Source organism: Hesperophylax consimilis, chromosome 3, assembly GCF_061612785.1.
Source record: "Hesperophylax consimilis isolate HC1 chromosome 3, BYU_Hcon_1.0, whole genome shotgun sequence".
NCBI classification, from domain to species: Eukaryota; Metazoa; Arthropoda; class Insecta; order Trichoptera; family Limnephilidae; genus Hesperophylax; species Hesperophylax consimilis.
In genome coordinates, this window is record NC_142838.1 from 25308543 (window position 1) to 25328804 (window position 20262).

At 33.3% G+C, this 20262-nt stretch overlaps 1 protein-coding gene across 3 annotated transcripts in view; it reads right to left on the reverse strand.

Moving 5' to 3' along the window:
- Positions 1-652: 652 nt before the first annotated feature.
- LOC149425165 (uncharacterized) overlaps positions 653-20262 on the reverse strand; it is a 753180-nt gene continuing 733570 nt past the window's right edge. The window contains exons 13-20 of one of the 3 annotated variants that reach the window (XM_089649672.1): positions 18194-18349; positions 17019-17204; positions 16574-16753; positions 13988-14140; positions 8677-8904; positions 7225-7618; positions 5740-5990; positions 3772-3912 (exon numbers count right to left, since the gene is read on the reverse strand). In XM_089649672.1, the coding sequence (XP_089505798.1) occupies positions 3897-3912; positions 5740-5990; positions 7225-7618; positions 8677-8904; positions 13988-14140; positions 16574-16753; positions 17019-17204; positions 18194-18349 (1564 nt within the window). In that variant the 3' untranslated portion in view covers positions 3772-3896. Of the gene's footprint in view, positions 3913-5739; positions 5991-7224; positions 7619-8676; positions 8905-13987; positions 14144-16573; positions 16754-17018; positions 17205-18193; positions 18350-20262 lie in introns of all 3 variants that reach the window. The other 2 variants (XM_089649663.1, XM_089649680.1) reach the window with 2 other exon arrangements.

Consider the following 20262-nt stretch of genomic DNA (forward strand, 5'->3'; position numbering starts at 1 on the left):
CACAAATGCTACATTACTGAGATTTTGTCATTGATTTTTCACTTCAGACCACAATTCTCAGCAAATTTCCAAAATTTCAGTCCGTTCGGGGCAAACTGAGAACTGAAAATTACAATTCAGATTTTAGAAATAATGTATATAGTGCATATATTCCAATAATGGACATTATATTTCAATATTATGTCGTGAAACCATGTGTAAAACGTACTTTAAAACTTTCTTGAAAAAAAGAGTTCATAATATTCTTTGTCCGGTTTCCGCAACAAAATGCAGAACGTGTTTATTATTAAAAGATTTAAAAGTTCTCGGGCTGTCCATTTAAATTTATTGATACCACACAAGTAATGAATTCGGACAACCATGCGTCTTAAAATGGCGGTCAATCGTAATCTTCTCCCTCACCCGGCAGCTTCAGATTGTTCTCGCGTCCTGCTGGATGTCTTCCCTACTTTAAGTGTTGTATGTATGGAAGGTTATGAAATAAACTGAAGGACCAAAATTAATTCGATTTATTTGAATTATTTATTTTGGACAGCTGATTATAAAGGATCTCGACAAGTAGAAAATTTTACCTAATCCATTTTATTAATTATAAAACAATTGACACAACGTTCATTGTATTAAAGTAATCCATTTTTACACAGGTATTTAAGTTACATTTATTTATATAAATAATAGTATCAGCTGAAGTTATAAGGGTTTGTAATATTTTCTTGGTTTACGAGAAAGTAAACTACATGAAATATATTGATACTTAATAGTTTTTTTTTTATTGATTACACCAACATAACAAAAGAAGAAAATACAAATACAATGTTCACATTATTATAGATATTATAAAACATAATCATTATTTTGTGAATTATATATATCATATAAAAGTGCTAATATAATTTTAAAAAATTACCAACATTTATAATAGGTATAGGTATTATTACAAGTAATTTGATTATTTGTAAACACGTAATTGATATCTGCAAAAATGGTTTTCGAGTAGGTAAGTAACAATATTTATTTGTATTCATTATCTTGGCATCACAAGGCACATTAATGGGCATCCAGACCTCATCCACATATATGTCCTAATGCCAGAAAGTTTTTCATCAATCAAGAGCAACTACAAAAAATATTAATATTTCATACCCACTCGTTTGCTCCGGACCACAATACCATACACAATACTGGACTTACGCGGGAAAAGCTTAAAGCAGCAAAGTCCACTTTTTTGGAATTGCGGCAAAAACCATCCTGAATTACTCTTCTATTTATTCTATAATGTGTTATAGCTATTCTATTCTGTCTCCGTGTAATCACTGAATTGGACTTTCTCTTACTAAAGATTTTAGAGTGACGACCCTTCTATTTATTAATTTGTTTTGTTTAAGTGTCAAAGTTTAGTGACATTTTACGGTTATATTTGTGTTTGTGACAATTTGTCAGTACAAATATGAGTATATTTTTTATATAAGCATTATATGTTTAATTGTTACTTATTTTTTCCGCTTCTATTAGTATAAAAAATATTAATGTTTTGTAATTTTTGTTAAATATCAACAAACATCTTCAGACGTTTGACGGCCGGCGTGGTCTAGTGGTATACGCTTTTGACTACAGATCCGAAGGTCGCGGGTTCGAACCCGGCGTGCGCAAATAAATTTTATTTGATTAATTTGTGTTATTTCACAATTAATTAATTTAAAATAATATATAGTATATTTGCGGCACGTTCCAGAGTGGAAGATACTCTCAGTATCGCCCTGGTGTAAGACCACCATTCAGAATTGAAACGTTGCTTGAAATGGCTTTAGCCGTGTTTGGTGACCAGATCTGAATAGCCAGGTACTTCCCCACCTTCCTCTTCCCCATCTCCCTCCCCTCCCCAATACCCTCAGCCTCACAACATACCCCAATTGGGGATGCCATAGTCTCACTGGCTCCAGACGGGAGCAGTTGGGACTCTTGTGCGGTATTACTGTAAAAAAAAAAAAAAAAAAAAGTAACTGAATCTTGTATCAACCCAGTCAGTCAATAATTATTTATATTATAGTACCAAGATTGTTTAAAGAGTCTCCTTATTAATTTGATACCAAAAACATAAGAGTTGATTCACTTTTGAGGTCTCACTAGCGAAAATTACAACTTTCGGCAGTAATTATTTGTGCGCTTTCAGTCATTATAAAGTCCGCTCTACACTCATCCCGACAGAATATTTTGTGTGAGCAGTTTTTAAATATGTATATGTATATTTTTTACTTTTAATTAATTTTAAATACAGCCTGTTTTTAAATTTCGCTGCAAGATGATTTAATACTTTTAGCCCTTAGGATGTAAAATTTATTAAATTAGTTGGATTCCGCTGCACGCTTAATATGCAAAAAAATTTGATTAGCACTTGTTTTTAACTAAATTTCTACAACTATTTGGTGGGGGAAATGGTAAAAGGTGAATAAAATTTCCATTTTTTCTCAATTAAAGTTACGTTTGAAGGTAAGAAAGGTTAGGAAAACCTCCTTAGATATTTAAGTTAAAATTTAGTGTTGTTTTTTTAAAGAGCTTTTGCATGCACGAAATTCGACAAGTTATCATAGTATTCAAATCTCGCATGAAGTTTAAAAAACACCTTTTATATGTATTTAAAATATAAAAAAAAACTGATTATGATAAAAATGAATAATTTTTTTTTCATGTTATATATTTATCTATGAAAAAACAAATATTTTCTTTATACACTTACACAGAATATAATGTAAACACGGGAAATTCTTTGAAATGTGTTTATGTTTTGCGCACCCTCCTATTTGTTCCAGGGCGTTTTTGATTGTTTTTGTTAAACTGTGGGGCAAGCGAGTGGATATGCATATAAGTAGGGACCTTAAAAATTCACATTATTTTTTGTGGATTTAAAAAAAAAAACTGTTATTTTTCAGCAAAAGCAGTATGTAGTATTTTTTGCAACAAGAGTGTTGTCATATTAACTTTTTGCAATATTGCATAAGAAAAATGGAAGAATGCAGTTTTTACAGAACCTTGTACATTTACGTAATGCTTTCGACGTGAAGTTACCTGTGTTCCATTTTATGGCTATTCAAGCTAGTCAAAACTGAAATATTTAGAATGTATAATAGTTTCTTATTTTAAAATACCAGAAAATTGCTTAGGCGAAACTTCGCATTATTTGCCTGAAAATTGCGAATTTCGCATTATTCTCGTGAAAATTGCAAAATTCATGTAAAAATTACGAAATTCGCATTATCGCTAATGTGAAGTTTTCAGATCCTCTAATAATAAGTAATTTAAAAGATATTTTAAAGTGTACTTTTTGCTTATACTTATATATAATATAAGCCACAAAAGCGATAAAATATTATTTAAAATAAATAAACAGTTTTAAAATCTTCAAAAGAATGATCTTTCTTGCGAAGGTTCTAAAATGATTTAAAACTGGTTATCATATTACTAACGTACTATGCATACATTTTAGCAGTGTTGTTTTTGGTTTAGTTTTTTGATTATACGTAATTATTCATCTTATAATGAATTCGTTAGAGCATTTTCATACATTTATTCAGAGATGCCACGTCATGATAAGCCTTGAAGAAAAATAAAATAATATAATCTTTGTTGGTACACTCAGCATAAAATATTTACAAGTTACAAATGTTACATAAAAAATTAATACATGATAATTTTTTGCAATATTAATATTTACATTATTCAAAAAATAAATCATTATAAAAAAGTGCGAGAATTTTGGCAACAGTAAATCTGCAGGACTGGATATCTCTAGAGTTCTGTGCTCATTTCTCCGTGTTCTGCAGTCCGTCCTTTTCCGGGAAGTTTTCCATTGTGTCGGTTCATCACGCTGTATTGAGACTCGCTGATCTTTCTCAAGTCGTTCAATTGCCCTGTAGTCTGTTTAAAACAATTTTATTAGTTTAAGTCATGTGCATAGTATGTTAGCAGTACAACAATAAGACAAGAGTGTTTAATTATGAATACTTGTATTTAGCATTTTGTTGTTTTGACAACGAAAATTGATTGAACACAAAATTGAATATTTATGTACTAAGACAATTTCATGTACTTTGAGATTTTAAAATATAATATACAACAGACCCCGACCTGATTACTTGCTCAATTACCCCTTTTGAAGTTTGACACAAGTCACATAAATCTCATATTAGTTGTGGCACATACGCAATATTGTTACATTGTATTGCATGAGCTATATTGTATCTCAGCAGTCTTGTTTGCTTTTTTAGTGAGGATGATTAATTCGTATTGACTTTAATCGAGAGCAAGCAGTCTATTGGTCAAATTCAAAATTTTAATTCACCAATCAATGCGGCTTGTGCCGTTCAATTGAAAGCACCAAAAAAAATTATTGGCTCATCAACTTATATAAACTATAATAAAATTTAATTTTTACACATTTTCAACACGTCATGTTTTGGTATAACTTACAGATACTTAAAAAAATATGCATTTTATGTGAAAGAGAAACAATAATTTTTGAAGCCTTTCATTTTGCTTCTTTGGAGTTCCTGTTATGATCTCACATCATCAAAATGTAGTAACGTAGTACAAATTAAATAATATCCCTCGCGGACATTTTGTAAATGATTTTCAACTCAATTGAGCAAAGATGATGGACAAGGGATTGATTTGGAACGCTGGAAAAATGAGTTAATTGAAGCAAATTTTTTCTACCAATAGCAGAGACTACACGGGTTTATGTAGTTAGAAGAGTATGAAGAATTAACCTTATCATAACATGTTATAGGAAAGTGCTCATCTAGCAAGTTTGACCAGTCACCATGACTATGTGCGTGAATAATTTTAATGAATAAGCCATACATACTTTCTTTTACACCGTATTTACTAATGAACATTATTTGGCACATCAATTATGTATTTTTAAAGGGTCTTTAATTGTTTATTAATGTACACTTGACCACATTCTAAAAAACATGAATTGATGTACCATAATCACATATAACATATATTATTTGAAATTAATCAAAATATGGTACAAAAAAATAATAAATAGAAACTATTGTCATTCACCTCTTTGAATAATACTATAAACACATGTAACTACAAGGATTTTACAAATCAACTCCAAATGTGATAGATTCTCCAGTTTCCTGCTTGCACAAGGAGTTTTAACCGTGTATAAATAAATAGAAAAATGTCCAAAAATAAGAAATTTTCTCACAATTATTAAAGTATTTTATCCCCTTTCTTACCCATTATAAAAGAGCACGAGCGGCAAACGGCGAGGCTTATAACTGTTATTAATAAATATAAATCTAATAGCCTCTTTAATTTTTTTTTATGTACATATAAACTAAAAGCAGAAGTCGATTGTCTATTAATTATTTTAATGAATTTTCCATTTCTACAATTTATTTATGTAGAATAAAGAATAAACATCCATTAAAATGTATGAATGAAAACCAATTCGTACAAGAAACGCCGCCAGACGGCAGTAATTAATCAGAATATGTATTGCCACCTCATTGTATGGAAAAATTCAGAAGCTGGACGTGTCACTATTATACAGAATTTGGTGGCAGTTCCTAAATTCCTGTCACCGGCGCTCAGAAACAAATGGATTTAACATGAAAGTAGGAACTGCCACAACACTAAAGACTTTCCTGAATGAGGTTATTAAAAAATAAAAGAAATTATGTTATATTAAGATACACACATTAATATTGCAGTCATTGAACTTACTGAGTACTCTCAATTAATGGCTTCAAAATAATTTGAAGGCTGTTATCTGTGGCATGGCCTCCGTGCCTTTTGACATTTGCGTTTGCGTCCATGTATCTATTGAGGGTGGAGTGGCCTGGGTTATTGCTTCTATTATTCATGTTATAGAAGTCTGCGTGGTGGCTGGTACTGCTGCGTAAACTGCCACCATTTTGTCTATGGCTTGTCAAGAATATTCCAGAATCAACAAAATTGTTGTTGGACGCATGTCTCTGTTCAGATTATAGAAAAGGATTAGAGAACTTATTTATCTACAATGAGAATATTATGGTCAGTGTTATGTGAGTAATTGTGATAAATTATATGTAATTTGATTGGTAGAATACGTTTGTTTTTGTAACAATTTCATAATCTACAATGCATCAACGCCATTACCGTAACCCATTACCAAAAATAATTCATGAAATTTATGATATTCCTCTATTTGTATACCTCGTACTATGGTATATTTAGTGTTATGTTTATAAGTAATGTTGTATCTAAACCAGAACCATGTCTATCTACTTAGTTAAGCTTAAAATTTGCAGAAAGCTGGCAACTATTTAATTATTTTAACACTACTTTGTTCAGAGTAAAAGTGTTTTCAGTAATATGATGAAAATTCAGTGTTTGTTTCATTCATCCGGGAAAAAAATACTGCTGAAGAAATTACTTTAGGGAATTTATTAAGAGAACCTAGTAAACAAAACTTTATAACTTTGCTTTTAGGATGATTAAAATAGAAGTGAATCTTGGAACAATAGAATTTGAGATCACCCCAGCAATAATACTGCATGTTGGTTTTAAGCAGATCTGAGTACAAATACAAATGGCATACTGTCATATACTATAAGTAAAAATAGTAAAAAACTCTCTTATTTTATTCAATGCCCAAGTAGACCAGCATTGTGGTATTCATATCTCCGATCTGTCAAAAACCAACAAACAATTACAGGTAATTTCTTTTCCTAAAAGACTTTTAGTCTACTTTTGTTTTTCGAAACAAATCAATAGAAAAGTGTAATCCATACCGATTTGAAAGAAAACCGAGATGTTGCCATTATTAGACCTGTCGACTTCTAGGTAAGAGACCGGCCAATGCAATGTTACCATTATTAGACCTTTCGAACCCTAGGTCAGAGACAGACTAATGCAATGTTGCCATTATTAGACCTGCCGACTCCTAGGCCAGAGACAAGCCAATACAATTGTACCATTACAAGACCTGTCGACTTCTAGGCTAGAGACAAGCCAATGCAATGTTGACATTATTAGACTTTTCGAACCCTAGATCAGAGACAGACTAATGAAATTGATATTTTTTGAATAAGACATATAATAATTAACCTTATTTCGGACACAGATTATGTGTGACTGAGTTTGTAAGGCTCGAAAGAAACGCGTGAAAGTATTTTTGTCCCGGATGAAGGAATAGAATGGAAACAGGCAAGTAAGTAGCCCACTCACATTATAAGCATAGGACGCGTCGCCGCGCACAAAGTAGAGTGGCCCCCTGTGCTTGTTGAGGGTGGCCCGGCCCTCGGACTGTACACTGGCCACACTGGCGAGGGAGCGCAGGCTGCCCCCGCTGCGCCCGCGCCCCCCAGCGCCCCAGGCGCTCCCCGACATCCCGGGTGTGTTAGACGGCTGCACCGAGTGCTTATTTACAGCGGGGTTAATGGGGGGCTTGCGCCGCGTGAGGCTTAGAGCGGCCAGGTCCGCCGACAAGGAGTGGGGGGTGGGAGGGGGGGGGTGGGAATAGGGCGCTCCTGGCCTCAGGTGGTGGCTACTCACGGATGGGGTCAGCGCCGGCTGCTGCCTCGGACCGCCCACCATAGGGCATTTGGCGCTGTCACTCGATCTGCAACACATTGCCAAAAAGCAAACTTTATCATTTTATACTATATTAAATTTTTAATATGACTCTGTAACAAAAATAAATATAAATATGACTTATGACCAACACATTGTTTTGCTGTTATTCCTTTTCACTCTTATACTTGTTTTACTTTTACTTACAACGCATACATAGTAATATATAGCTAGACCGCAAGAGGATGCTCAAATGCATTTAACATCTTTTTTCATGCGCAGAAAGGGCGTCATTTATTAGTAGTTGGTTAGCAGTCTTCGGTGCACTGAGCTTTATTCGGGATGATGCTTTTTGATTTTGGTCTCAATAAACTGTTCAATAAAACTGTTTTTTCTTTTACAAACATTATTTGTAGTAGATTTTTATTTTCTGTTTAAAATATAGGAAAAAAAGGATATTGAGGTTATAAATGTAACAACATAATTTAAAAAAAAATCAATTATTATGTACTAAAGCACATATCTAAAATGGCACTAGTTTTATTGAGATAAGTTCACCCACTATTTTTAAGAAATAATTTAATAACTTCGTCAATAGAAAAGATGTAAATCAATGATGGTAATTGAATTACTAACCTAAATTTTCTTGACACTCGTTGAATAAAACCATTAACTCATTCGATCTTGGCGTTTTTGTGTTTTTTTTTTATCCACTTATTATAATTAGGTTGAACCTACATTCATACAGCTAGTATAAAGTGGATGACATACAACATACAAGTTCACTGCTGGCTTTGAACTGATTAAGATAGACATATTATACTACCTTTTTTGGTCATTTAAAAGTAATTTGACTTGGTTCGTCCATAGGAGTGATCGCACTGATTGAGTTAAAACCATGAAAACCATTAGACAAAATAATGAGTAGGCAGTACATATAACTGCTATGCACTCGAGTCTAGCGACCACTAAGTTGACGAATATACTCTCGGTAGAAGCATTCAAAAGAGACAGGTAGATTTGCATTTGATGCTCATTATTTTGACAAACGTTTGCTATTCAGGGTTAAAAATAGTTTAACCATATCAGAATTATCTATTGCATTACCTTTCAGATGAGTAAGCATAGTCCTGATCAGCTCCGAGCCCCGAGTCCGTGTGCTCATGGGAGACCCTGGCGCTGGCTATGAGCTCGCCACTGGAGCTGTTGCTGGCTGAGGCCACGGGGCGCACGCTCCCGCCTGTCTCAGGGCCTGCCACGGCCCGACCCCCCCTGCCTGTCAAGCCACCCCCGACTGAGGGGGACATCTCCTTACTTGTGAGGTCTTTGAGTCGCCTGGAATTCGTCATATGGTTGATTTTTTAATTAACATTCACTTGTGATAGAAAACATTCTAACAACTCCAATGGCACCGCAGCGGCGACATAAACAATAGATATACATTTTATTGTTTAAAAAATAAAAGGGTCCTTTTACAGGTATACACATGTTCTATTCAGTTGTGCAGTATCAACTGGCTTTTTGCACTGTTTTTCATTCATAACAATAACTACGCCTTCATTTTATTTGTTAATTTTTACTGCGCAATAAACATGGAGGAGAATTTTGAATTCAGTGGTAGTGAAGATGAGTTTGTTTTCGAAGTGCAAAGTGACTTTTCCAATGAAACTTTATTACGGTCTGCCTATCGGTATTTGCTCATACCTGCTTTCTTTAAATACGCCCTACATTTCTTGCTCGCATGCACATAGGAGTTGAGTGGGTGCGGAACGGAGAAAGAAATTCGAATCGGGTTTTACGGTCATCTCATTTCAGGAATTGAATTATTTCACTAACAAATAATATACTATCCTTTTGTTGAAATACCGATGTAAACGAAAGGCACGAAAATAAATTAAAAAAAGACTATTTTTTTTAAAAGGCATTATGATTTGATAATTATGTACATATAGTTGGGACCTTTACAAAGAGATTGGTATGCATATAATATTCATGTAAAAACATTGAATAATTCCGTCTTTTCTGCCATTGAAATGAGGCCTGCGCAAAAGGTAAAACTACCCTTCCCGGCCTAAAGCATCAATCGATCGAATTAGATCATATTAGATCATCGATTATACCAAATCCATGGGTGGGATTGATCGTGCTGATAAGTATGCATTGTCGTATTGCTTCTTAATAAAATCACTGAAATGGTGGCGTAAACACATTTTTTTGGGGATGGAGATATTTTCCACCAAATCATACATTCTATATAACTTTATTAAAAAAAATAGCAACAAAAAACCATTTGAAATTTATCAAAATTTTAGTAGATCAATTAGTGGGTGAGTACAAAAAGCCTCGAAGTAGACCATCTACTTCCACTTCATCAGAGACCAGGCTCAATGGAAAACGAAATATTTTGAGAAAAAGTCCCAAGAAGGCCTGTGTGGTCTGCTCGGAAAGGGCAGAAAAAGGCGGGAGATGGGAAACCAGTGAGTAACAAGCCACATATGCATTTGGGCTACTGGTTTCCAAAATGCCACAGGTTAAAAAATTATAAAGATTAGAATATGCAAATAAATAAATATTTCTTAACATAACTACATCTTTTTATTTTCAGCATTACCAAAATTTTTTTTTTCTAATTTTCTAAAAATATTGTAATCTTTCCTCATATTTTTACATTATTCTCCACAGAGTGTCTGGTACCATATAAAAAAAATTAGAGTAGAAAAGGGTCACGCCTAATAGAATAATATTTCACTGCCACAATAATGTCTGTTATTAATTCTTTTATAAACTTTGGTATATTAGGCATAAAAAAATAGCAGTTTAAATAGCAGAATTTACATAAAAGCATTTCACATATTTTTTAAAAACAGTATCTAGTTATATATTATATTATTGTAGAAAGCAATCACTTTGTGGTTTGACATATTTAATAAAATAAAATACTTTTTTGTTTTAAAACCACGATATTTATTAATTTAAGAACCGACCGGTTTCGCTTTACTTAAGCATCATCAGGGTACAAATTAATACTAAACAAGAAGTACATAATGTGTGTATATATATAACAAAATATAGAGGGAGACAACATGATACAAATATAAGCAACACAAAGACGGTCATAAAATACATTAACATAAGTGCACAAGTAATGGAAAAACCGCTAGATAATTATGTAGACTAATGGGTTATATCAATAAATCGGGAGAAACAAAGCATCAACTGGCATGGTGGTAAGGAAGTAAGGAGAACTGGGATTTTTTATGGGTTTATTGGAAACAGACCTAATATTGGACTACTTGATATGTCTAATTGATTATTAAGTATCTGACTTTTGGTTTTTACAGCTTTTTTAATTTCTAGTGCCTCTAAGTTGTTTAGTCTGTTACCATGCCCGTTTTTATGTAAGATGTTAGCACCGGTGCTATGACAGAATGTATGATCTTTATCGATCAAATGATTTGCGAATTCGGAAAACCCGTTATTATTGAGGCAACGAAGATGCTCCTTTATCCTAATATTAACATTACGTGATGTCTTACCGATATAGAAAGCCGAACAATTATTGCAATTTAATTTATAAATCCCCGAATGACTTAATTTATCGTCCTTATCTTTAGAATTAATTAGAAATTTACCTATATTGTTATTAGTATAAAAGGCCGGTTTGACTTCAGAAGGAAGGTTTTTTACACTTAAGGTAGAAAAGTGATTAATAAATAAAATTCGCCGCCATTGATAATTAATATTATTATCATTGATTTGAGGACAAGGACTAGCAAAGAGGAAGCGATTAATGGCTATTTGTTTTAGCTTTTTATTTAAGATTAAATCTATAAAATTCGATTCATATCCATTATTTACTGCTATGTTTTTAATTAGTTTTAGTTCACTATCAAAATTACTATCGGACATTGGAATTGTGACTAAACGATGGACCATTGAATGGAATGCGGAGTGCTTATGTGAAATAGGGTGATTGGAGGTGCTGTGTATGACAACGTCAGTATAGGAGGGTTTACGAAAAATGTTAAAATTAATTCTGTTATTAACGATCGATAAGGTAAGGTCTAAAAAATTTAAGGTTGAATTTATGCCTATTTCTAATGTGAATTTAATCTTATTATGAAAAGAGTTTATAAGTTTGAGGAAGGAATTCAGTTGACGCTTAGTCCCTGTCCATATACACAAAACATCATCAACGTATTTTTTCCAGTACAAGACATTTTTAATAAGATGTGAGGTACTAGATAAAATTTTATTTTCTAAGTTATCCATGAATATATCAGCAATCAGAGGACTGGTAGGGCTCCCCATAGCTAGGCCGTCACGTTGCTGATATATAACATTATTAAATTGAAAATAATTTTGATTCAGGCATATATTAAACAAGGAAGTTAAATCTTTTATAAAATCTATAGAGAGATCGGAACTATTTAATAAATCAGAAATTAAACATTTACTCTCTTCTATGGGAACATTGGGGAACAAATTTACAACATCAAAAGAAATTAGTGTAGAATTACTAGGGAGAATCATATCTTTCAATTCTTCTACTAATGAAAAAGAGTTTTTAAGGGTATGTTTAGGTGAAAAAACATTGGTATTTTGAAACACATTAGTAATAACGGATGATATTTTAAAATTTGGGGCGTTACAACATGAAACTACTGGCCTGACGGGGCAATTATTCTTGTGTATTTTAAGGAACCCGTATAATTTAGGGGTTTTGGGATTTTTAGTTAAAAATTTTTAACTTTGTGATATGATTCATCTTTGAATATTTTAGTTTTACATGCTTGAAGTGTTTGTTTCACATTTTCTTGGAACTTATTGGTTGGGTCTTTCGCAAGTATTGCGAAATTGTCACTGTCAATGATAAAATTTTGTCAAAATAAAATTTTATCTAGTACCTCACATCTTATTAAAAATGTCTTGTACTGGAAAAGATACGTTGATGATGTTTTGTGTATATGGACAGGGACTAAGCGTCAACTGAATTCCTTCCTCAAACTTATAAACTCTTTTCATAATAAGATTAAATTCACATTAGAAATAGGCATAAATTCAACCTTAAATTTTTTAGACCTTACCTTATCGATCGTTAATAACAGAATTAATTTTAACATTTTTCGTAAACCCTCCTATACTGACGTTGTCATACACAGCACCTCCAATCACCCTATTTCACATAAGCACTCCGCATTCCATTCAATGGTCCATCGTTTAGTCACAATTCCAATGTCCGATAGTAATTTTGATAGTGAACTAAAACTAATTAAAAACATAGCAGTAAATAATGGATATGAATCGAATTTTATAGATTTAATCTTAAATAAAAAGCTAAAACAAATAGCCATTAATCGCTTCCTCTTTGCTAGTCCTTGTCCTCAAATCAATGATAATAATATTAATTATCAATGGCGGCGAATTTTATTTATTAATCACTTTTCTACCTTAAGTGTAAAAAACCTTCCTTCTGAGGTCAAACCGGCCTTTTATACTAATAACAATATAGGTAAATTTCTAATTAATTCTAAAGATAAGGACGATAAATTAAGTCATTCGGGGATTTATAAATTAAATTGCAATAATTGTTCGGCTTTCTATATCGGTAAGACATCACGTAATGTTAATATTAGGATAAAGGAGCATCTTCGTTGCCTCAATAATAACGGGTTTTCCGAATTCGCAAATCATTTGATCGATAAAGATCATACATTCTGTCATAGCACCGGTGCTAACATCTTACATAAAAACGGGCATGGTAACAGACTAAACAACTTAGAGGCACTAGAAATTAAAAAAGCTGTAAAAACCAAAAGTCAGATACTTAATAATCAATTAGACATATCAAGTAGTCCAATATTAGGTCTGTTTCCAATAAACCCATAAAAAATCCCAGTTCTCCTTACTTCCTTACCACCATGCCAGTTGATGCTTTGTTTCTCCCGATTTATTGATATAACCCATTAGTCTACATAATTATCTAGCGGTTTTTCCATTACTTGTGCACTTATGTTAATGTATTTTATGACCGTCTTTGTGTTGCTTATATTTGTATCATGTTGTCTCCCTCTATATTTTGTTATATATATACACACATTATGTACTTCTTGTTTAGTATTAATTTGTACCCTGATGATGCTTAAGTAAAGCGAAACCGGTCGGTTCTTAAATTAATAAATATCGTGGTTTTAAAACAAAAAAGTATTTTATTTTATTAGTTATATATTAGTTTAAATTTTGTTTTGGAATCATATTAGTATGTATCTTTAGACTGCATAATTGTTTTGTAATATGTACATTTTTTAATGAAAATGAATGATTTATTCCTTGCATTTGAAGGTTATATTATACTTGTACCGTAAATAATAATATTGTTAAGTAGGATTATGGACTGCAATTGAGAGCTTACACAAACCTCTCACTGGTCTTGCTGTTGCTGTTTCTGCCGGAGCTGATGGTGCTGGACACGGAGCGGATGGATCCTCCATTGCAGTTCATGATATCCGCCATGTTGGAATTTTTAGAATAATTTTTGGTAGGGTCTTCGTTATCGTTTGGATTCTCTCCACTTCTAGAACAAAGGCACGAATTGTATAAAACAAAAAAATTTCATGTACCTATTGTATATTCGCTGTCCAGAAAAATTAAGGATATTTCACTTTATTCAGTGTTAGTATTTGGAAAAGCCAAATTAATTATTGATTTTATAAAGAAACAAGCATTAAATTGGTTACTACAGTGAAATACAATTTACGGAAATTAAATCTTATATTTATTTATTTATTATTTATTTATTTTTCATGTTCTCCGTAAAACGGTTATTCACCAATACATTATGGAGAAGATTACAAATTAGACAAAAAGTATAGCAAAACACATATAAAGGTCAGTTTCACTACTTTGTGACATACGTCAAAAGATAATTGTTAAACTGCCTGTAGGTTACGTTAAAAATGTCGATGGTCAATGCAGACTCGTTGAGCAGTTCAGTCGCTCTGTTGACTGGGGCGTTCTGATAGGCAGAAGTCCTCGCTTTTGGAGCACAAAAAAGGGTATGGGACCTTCCACGAGTATACTTGTCTGGGACATATAAGTTAATCTCTTTCAAAATAGGTGGATTATGTATAGTTCCAGAGATTATCTTAAAAAAATGTTTTCCTAAAAATATTTTTCGGCGGGCTTCTAATGTATTAAGATCGAGCATTCCTGCTAAGAATAAGGATGGATACAGGAAAGGGTAGTACATATATTCCCTCATATATAGGTAACGCATGAATCTCTTTTGTACTTTTCTATTTCGAGAATATGGTTTTGCTCAGAAGGGGCCCAAATAATGGAGCTATATTCCAAGATACTGCGAACAAGTGCTTCATACGTTCTTCGGATTGCGATTCCGTTGGTAAATGATCTTGAATTACGAAGAACAAATCCAAGCATTTTGTTGGCACGGGAGACAATATCAGATATATGGGATTTGAAAGAGAGATTTGCTTCAAAAATTACGCCAAGGTCTCGAATCTCATTTTTACGTGTTAATTCATGTTTATTAATGTGGTAGGGGAACAGGAATGTATCTTTGGACCTTATAAATGTAACAACACTGCATTTCTGAATACTGAAGGGTAAGTTGTTCAGTTCCGACCATTTGACAAGAGAATCAAGATCGTTCTGCAGAAGAATGGAATCGATGTAACTTTTGATTGCTTTGAAAAGTTTTATATCGTCAGCAAAAAGGAGATATTTTGAGTGGTTTATAGTGTTGCCAATGTCATTGATGAATAAGAGAAAGAGAAGGGGTCCTAGATTCGATCCCTGGGGAATCCCGGAGTTAGTTTTGTATTCGTGAGAGATATGGTGTCCGTAACTGACATACTGACGACGATTGCGTAAGTAGCTAGCCACAAAAGCGAGGAAATTCTGAGAGAATCCGATGTCACTTAATTTTTTTAATAAAATATCATGGTCGACTTTATCAAATGCTTTCTCGAAGTCTGTATAAATCACATCAACAGGTACAAAATTTTCAAATGAATTATTAATATAGGTAATGAGATTCATAAGATTCGTTGAAGGTGACAGTGTGGGACGAAATCCGTGCTGATTTTCGGTGAGTGCGTGTTTTGTTTGGTTATATATCTGTGAATAAATTATGGTTTCTAAAAGTTTTGCTGGTGCTGACAACACAGCTACAGGTCTGTAATTATCTATTTCTGACTTTTTTCCTTTTTTATGTATAGGCGTTACTTTCGTTAGTTTCCACATTTCCGGAAAGATATTTTTGCGAAGTGATAGGTTAAATATATGTTTTAGAGGTTGAACAAAATAACTTGCATATCTTTTGAGGATTATAGGTGGAATACAATCTGGGCCGACGGAGTATTTAGGTTTTAGCTTATGGAAAGCTGTAATAATATCGTCATCGTTAATTTCATGAATTTGTACAGGTAAAGAGTTAAATGACGATGAAGCTATAGAGGATATGTCAAGTTTGGGGATATTGTCGCTAAATACTGATTGAAAATAGTGTGCGAAACCTGCGGCGATCTCAGACGATCCATCATATTTATTGTCTTTGTAGTCCATGTGGTTAAGTTTGTCACAGCCGCGGCGTTTATCGTTAGTGTAAGACCAAAATCGAGTTGGGTCTGTTATTATACTGTTCTCGGCCTCACGTGTAAAGTATATATTATTGTTGGCATGAGTGTCTATGATTTGATTACTATATATATTTTCTGTTATATTTACTTTATTTTGTAAATGCTTTAATTATCCATTTTAGTGTCTATAGATGTTTCCCGCTTCCTGTTCTTGTCTCTTGTTAACTAACAACTGACTAACAAGTAACATTGTAATATTATTATAAACATAGTTCTTATTTGACACTGCAAGTTGGCTTAGAGACGAAAAAGCGCAACACGGCGTAATACCCCAAAACTCAATCACGATATTGTTATCAGTTAGCTTTTCAACTAAATCTTGACTGTTTGAATGACCAAACCACCTGTGTTTCCCAGATTTGAGTCGCAGCTGCCTGGCTCGGCTGGTTTGCACAACAGTGTAGGGGATCTCTCTCAGTTGGTCTGCACTCATCCCCTCCGTGTCCACAAGCTCCCACTCCAGGTGCTGCTTTAGCTCCGTTGGCAGCCAGGATTTGCTTTCGGATGGGGAACGAGATCTCGACCTAGAATTTAATTATCACATAATTCAAAGATAATAAAAATACAGTGTGAATTTCAGATGACAATGTGAACAGCATTCACAGAGATGCATAAAGAGAAACATGTTAAATTATAAGTCAAAAAATATCTACTCTATCCACACTGCTTCTGGTTTACATATGCGATATCCGAGTACAGGAATAACCGCCAATAGATCACATATGCAACAAGTACAGGGATAGCTGTAAATGGATCATACATATGACACCCGAGAATAAGTGAGGTTACCTATGTTTCCTGTGCCTACGATGTCTATGCGAGGAGCGGTGCTGAGCCTGAGAGGGATCTGCAGGCTCCGTGGAAGTGGCCGCTCGCCTGACGCTGGCCTGCTGCACTGCCCCCGCCCCCGCCGCCGCTGCCTGCTTCCGCTGGGCCTCCTTCCACTGCCCACCTGACTCCACCAACTCATATTCTCTGGAAAATTAAATATACCAAGTTACTGCTCTGTACTATCTAAACATTATTATTATTATCAAACATACTAACTTCGGTTGTCTGCGCATTAGTCCTGCGGTTCAATGAACTCAAATTTGCTTTAAATTTAAATATAATTTTTAAAAATTGTAATGGATTATGTAAAGAATTTAGACAAGCAAGAAAGTAGGTACCTACCCATAATATAAAATTTTAATAACCATTTTCAAAATTGGAACTGATTTGTCAAGAATTCAAACTATCCTATGATTTTTTATGAATCTGCGCTAGTTATTACAGTAATTACCTTTGTGAGTATGTTTATACAAGTAAACTTTTCAAAATTAGAACTGACGAATCCGTTTTTTCATATCCTGACAAGCAATAGTAGGTATGTACTTAAAATATACTTTTGTAGACTATTTTAAAAGCGGAGCTATATAACATTCCGTGATTTTTCAATGTTCTGTTTTAAATTTTTATGTCATTTGTGGGTAGCAACTAATTATCATAATAATCTCCAATTCATCCCAGAGCTGACTGGACAGATCTGCTCTTTCGAATGGGTGAAAGCGACGATAAATCGGTAAAGAAAATTTTCAAGATCCTAAAGGCTCATGAAGAAGAGGAATCATTGTAATAGTTAAGTAACAACTACTAGCTGTTATCAGTAGAAGAGGAATCATTGTATAGTTAAGTAACAACTACTAGATGTTATCATAAATTAATTTAATTAAGAGGAATCATTGTAATAGTTAACTAAAAACTACTATCTGTTATCAGAAATCCATATATTTAAGAGGAATCATTGTAATATTTAAGTAACAACTTCTAGTTGTTATTAGAAATCCATTTAATTAAGAGGAATCATTGTAATAGTTAAGTAATTTAATTAAGAGAATTTTTATTTATGCTTAACATTTGTTAAACAATTTGTGAAGGTGATATATAACTTAGTTAAAGAGCATAATATTGAAAAAAAATCATACTTCCTTCTGCTGGAGGATCTGTGCTTGGAGTCAGTTTCATCTGCGGAGTCCTTTCCCTTGTGACGGGAACGATGCCTCCTTCTTCGCCGGGAACGGCCTGATCCTCGAGACACCTCACTCTCTGCATCTGATGTTCGACGACTGCGCTGTCGGTGTCTAGAAATCGTGATAAACACTTGTATAAGTAAAATTAGACTTTTATTTGGGCTGGCATGGTAACTTGGAAATCTTTGTTACTACTAGTGTAGTTGATACCCACTATTTATATTTTTGGAATTCTCTTTACAAATGTATTTGAAACCATGCTAAGTTGAACAATTTTGTAATGTATTAAAAATAATAAACTGAAATGAATTAAATTGAATCTAAGACGGCATCTGCTCACATTTTAACAAGAGAGTTATCTGACATAAGATGGGAAAAAACCCTATTTACAGTATTTATTTATTTATTTATTTAATACATGTTACATTGTTTCGAAATTTACATAAAGTAGATATAATGAATCACCATACTAGGCGGCTGCCTGTTTCATGGTGACCAATTGAGTGTAATTACTTTGTATGAAATATGAAATCTAGTGTAAACATATGAAATAAGTAACTGTAGATGAAGCTAAAATTTTGGAAAAATTGTAATAAAAAGTAGAAGATAGAAATTAGAAAGGAGAAATAAGTAAATTAGCATTAGATTGTAAAAATGTACATAATTATATATATAATTTTTAATATGTGTGCATGCAAGCACACATGTGTATATAGCAGCAGACATACCTATATACATATAACAACACATGTATACATACACCCATATGACGCATCCTCACGCATATAAACAATATATACACCTCTATCTGAGTACTTGGAATAGGCTACTAACACTATAACAATCGCACATCAAAAAATTCCCGAGCGCTTTCCTGAAACTGTCGTATTTGGCTATTGATTTTATTTCTAACGTTAAATTATTGAATATTTTTGGAGCAAGAAAGTTAAATTGTCTTTGTGCCATTGAGGTTTTTATTGGGGGAATAGTATAATTGGATTTGTTGGAATATCTTGTATTATGGGTCGATTCAAAAATATTTTTTTTCGTATGTTTGAATTTATAGTAGGAGGATATGTTTTTGACGTATAAGGATTTTATGTTGAGTACTTTGAAGTCGTTAAATAAGTCCTTCGTGGGGTGAATATAGTGTACTTTGTAAATAGTCCGCATTATCAATTTTTGAGCTTTAATTAATGGATCTAATATCGTGTTAGAGCATCCTCCCCAGACTACTATACCGTAAGATATAATTGATTGGCATAAAGAAAAGTATACCGTTTTTAGTGTATTTTTATTTAGAATATTTCGTAATGACCTGAAGATATATGCCAGTTTCCGTATACGGTTTGTAACATTTATTACGTGATCTTCCCATCGTAGTTTATTGTCAATTATTACACCCAAATATTTAATGGAATCTACTCGTTCTAGTGGATTGCACAGACAACTAGAGTTATCTCTACAAGAATGTATTTTTAGTGTACGATTGATTGAAGGCTGACTCGGAATATTAAGACTAAACGTTATATATTTCGTTTTAGTTATGTTTAGGGTGAGTAGATTATCATCCAACCACTGTTTAATAATTTGCAATGTTAGATCCGCTCTATGAAATGTTTCTTCCCATGTCTTACTTTTTAGTACTAGGGCAGTGTCATCGGCGAAAGTGATTATATTGCCATCAATAATAGATAGTTTACATAAGTCATTGATATAAATGAGAAAAAGTGTGGGACCGAGTACACTGCCCTGTGGCACACCAAAGTTAATGCTAGTTGAGTGGGATGGTTTATGCGATGGTAGCTTAACACATTGCTTTCTGTCTGTGAGGTACGATTTGAACCAATCAAATGCCTTATTCTTTATTCCGATTTTTTTGAGCTTGGCTAGAAGGATTGGATGAGATACTGTATCAAATGCCTTAGCTAAATCCAGAAATACTGCCAAACATTTATTACCTTTGTCTAAGGCTTGTGTTATATGTGATGTTAGTTCTAAAATAGCTGAATCTGTATTTAGTC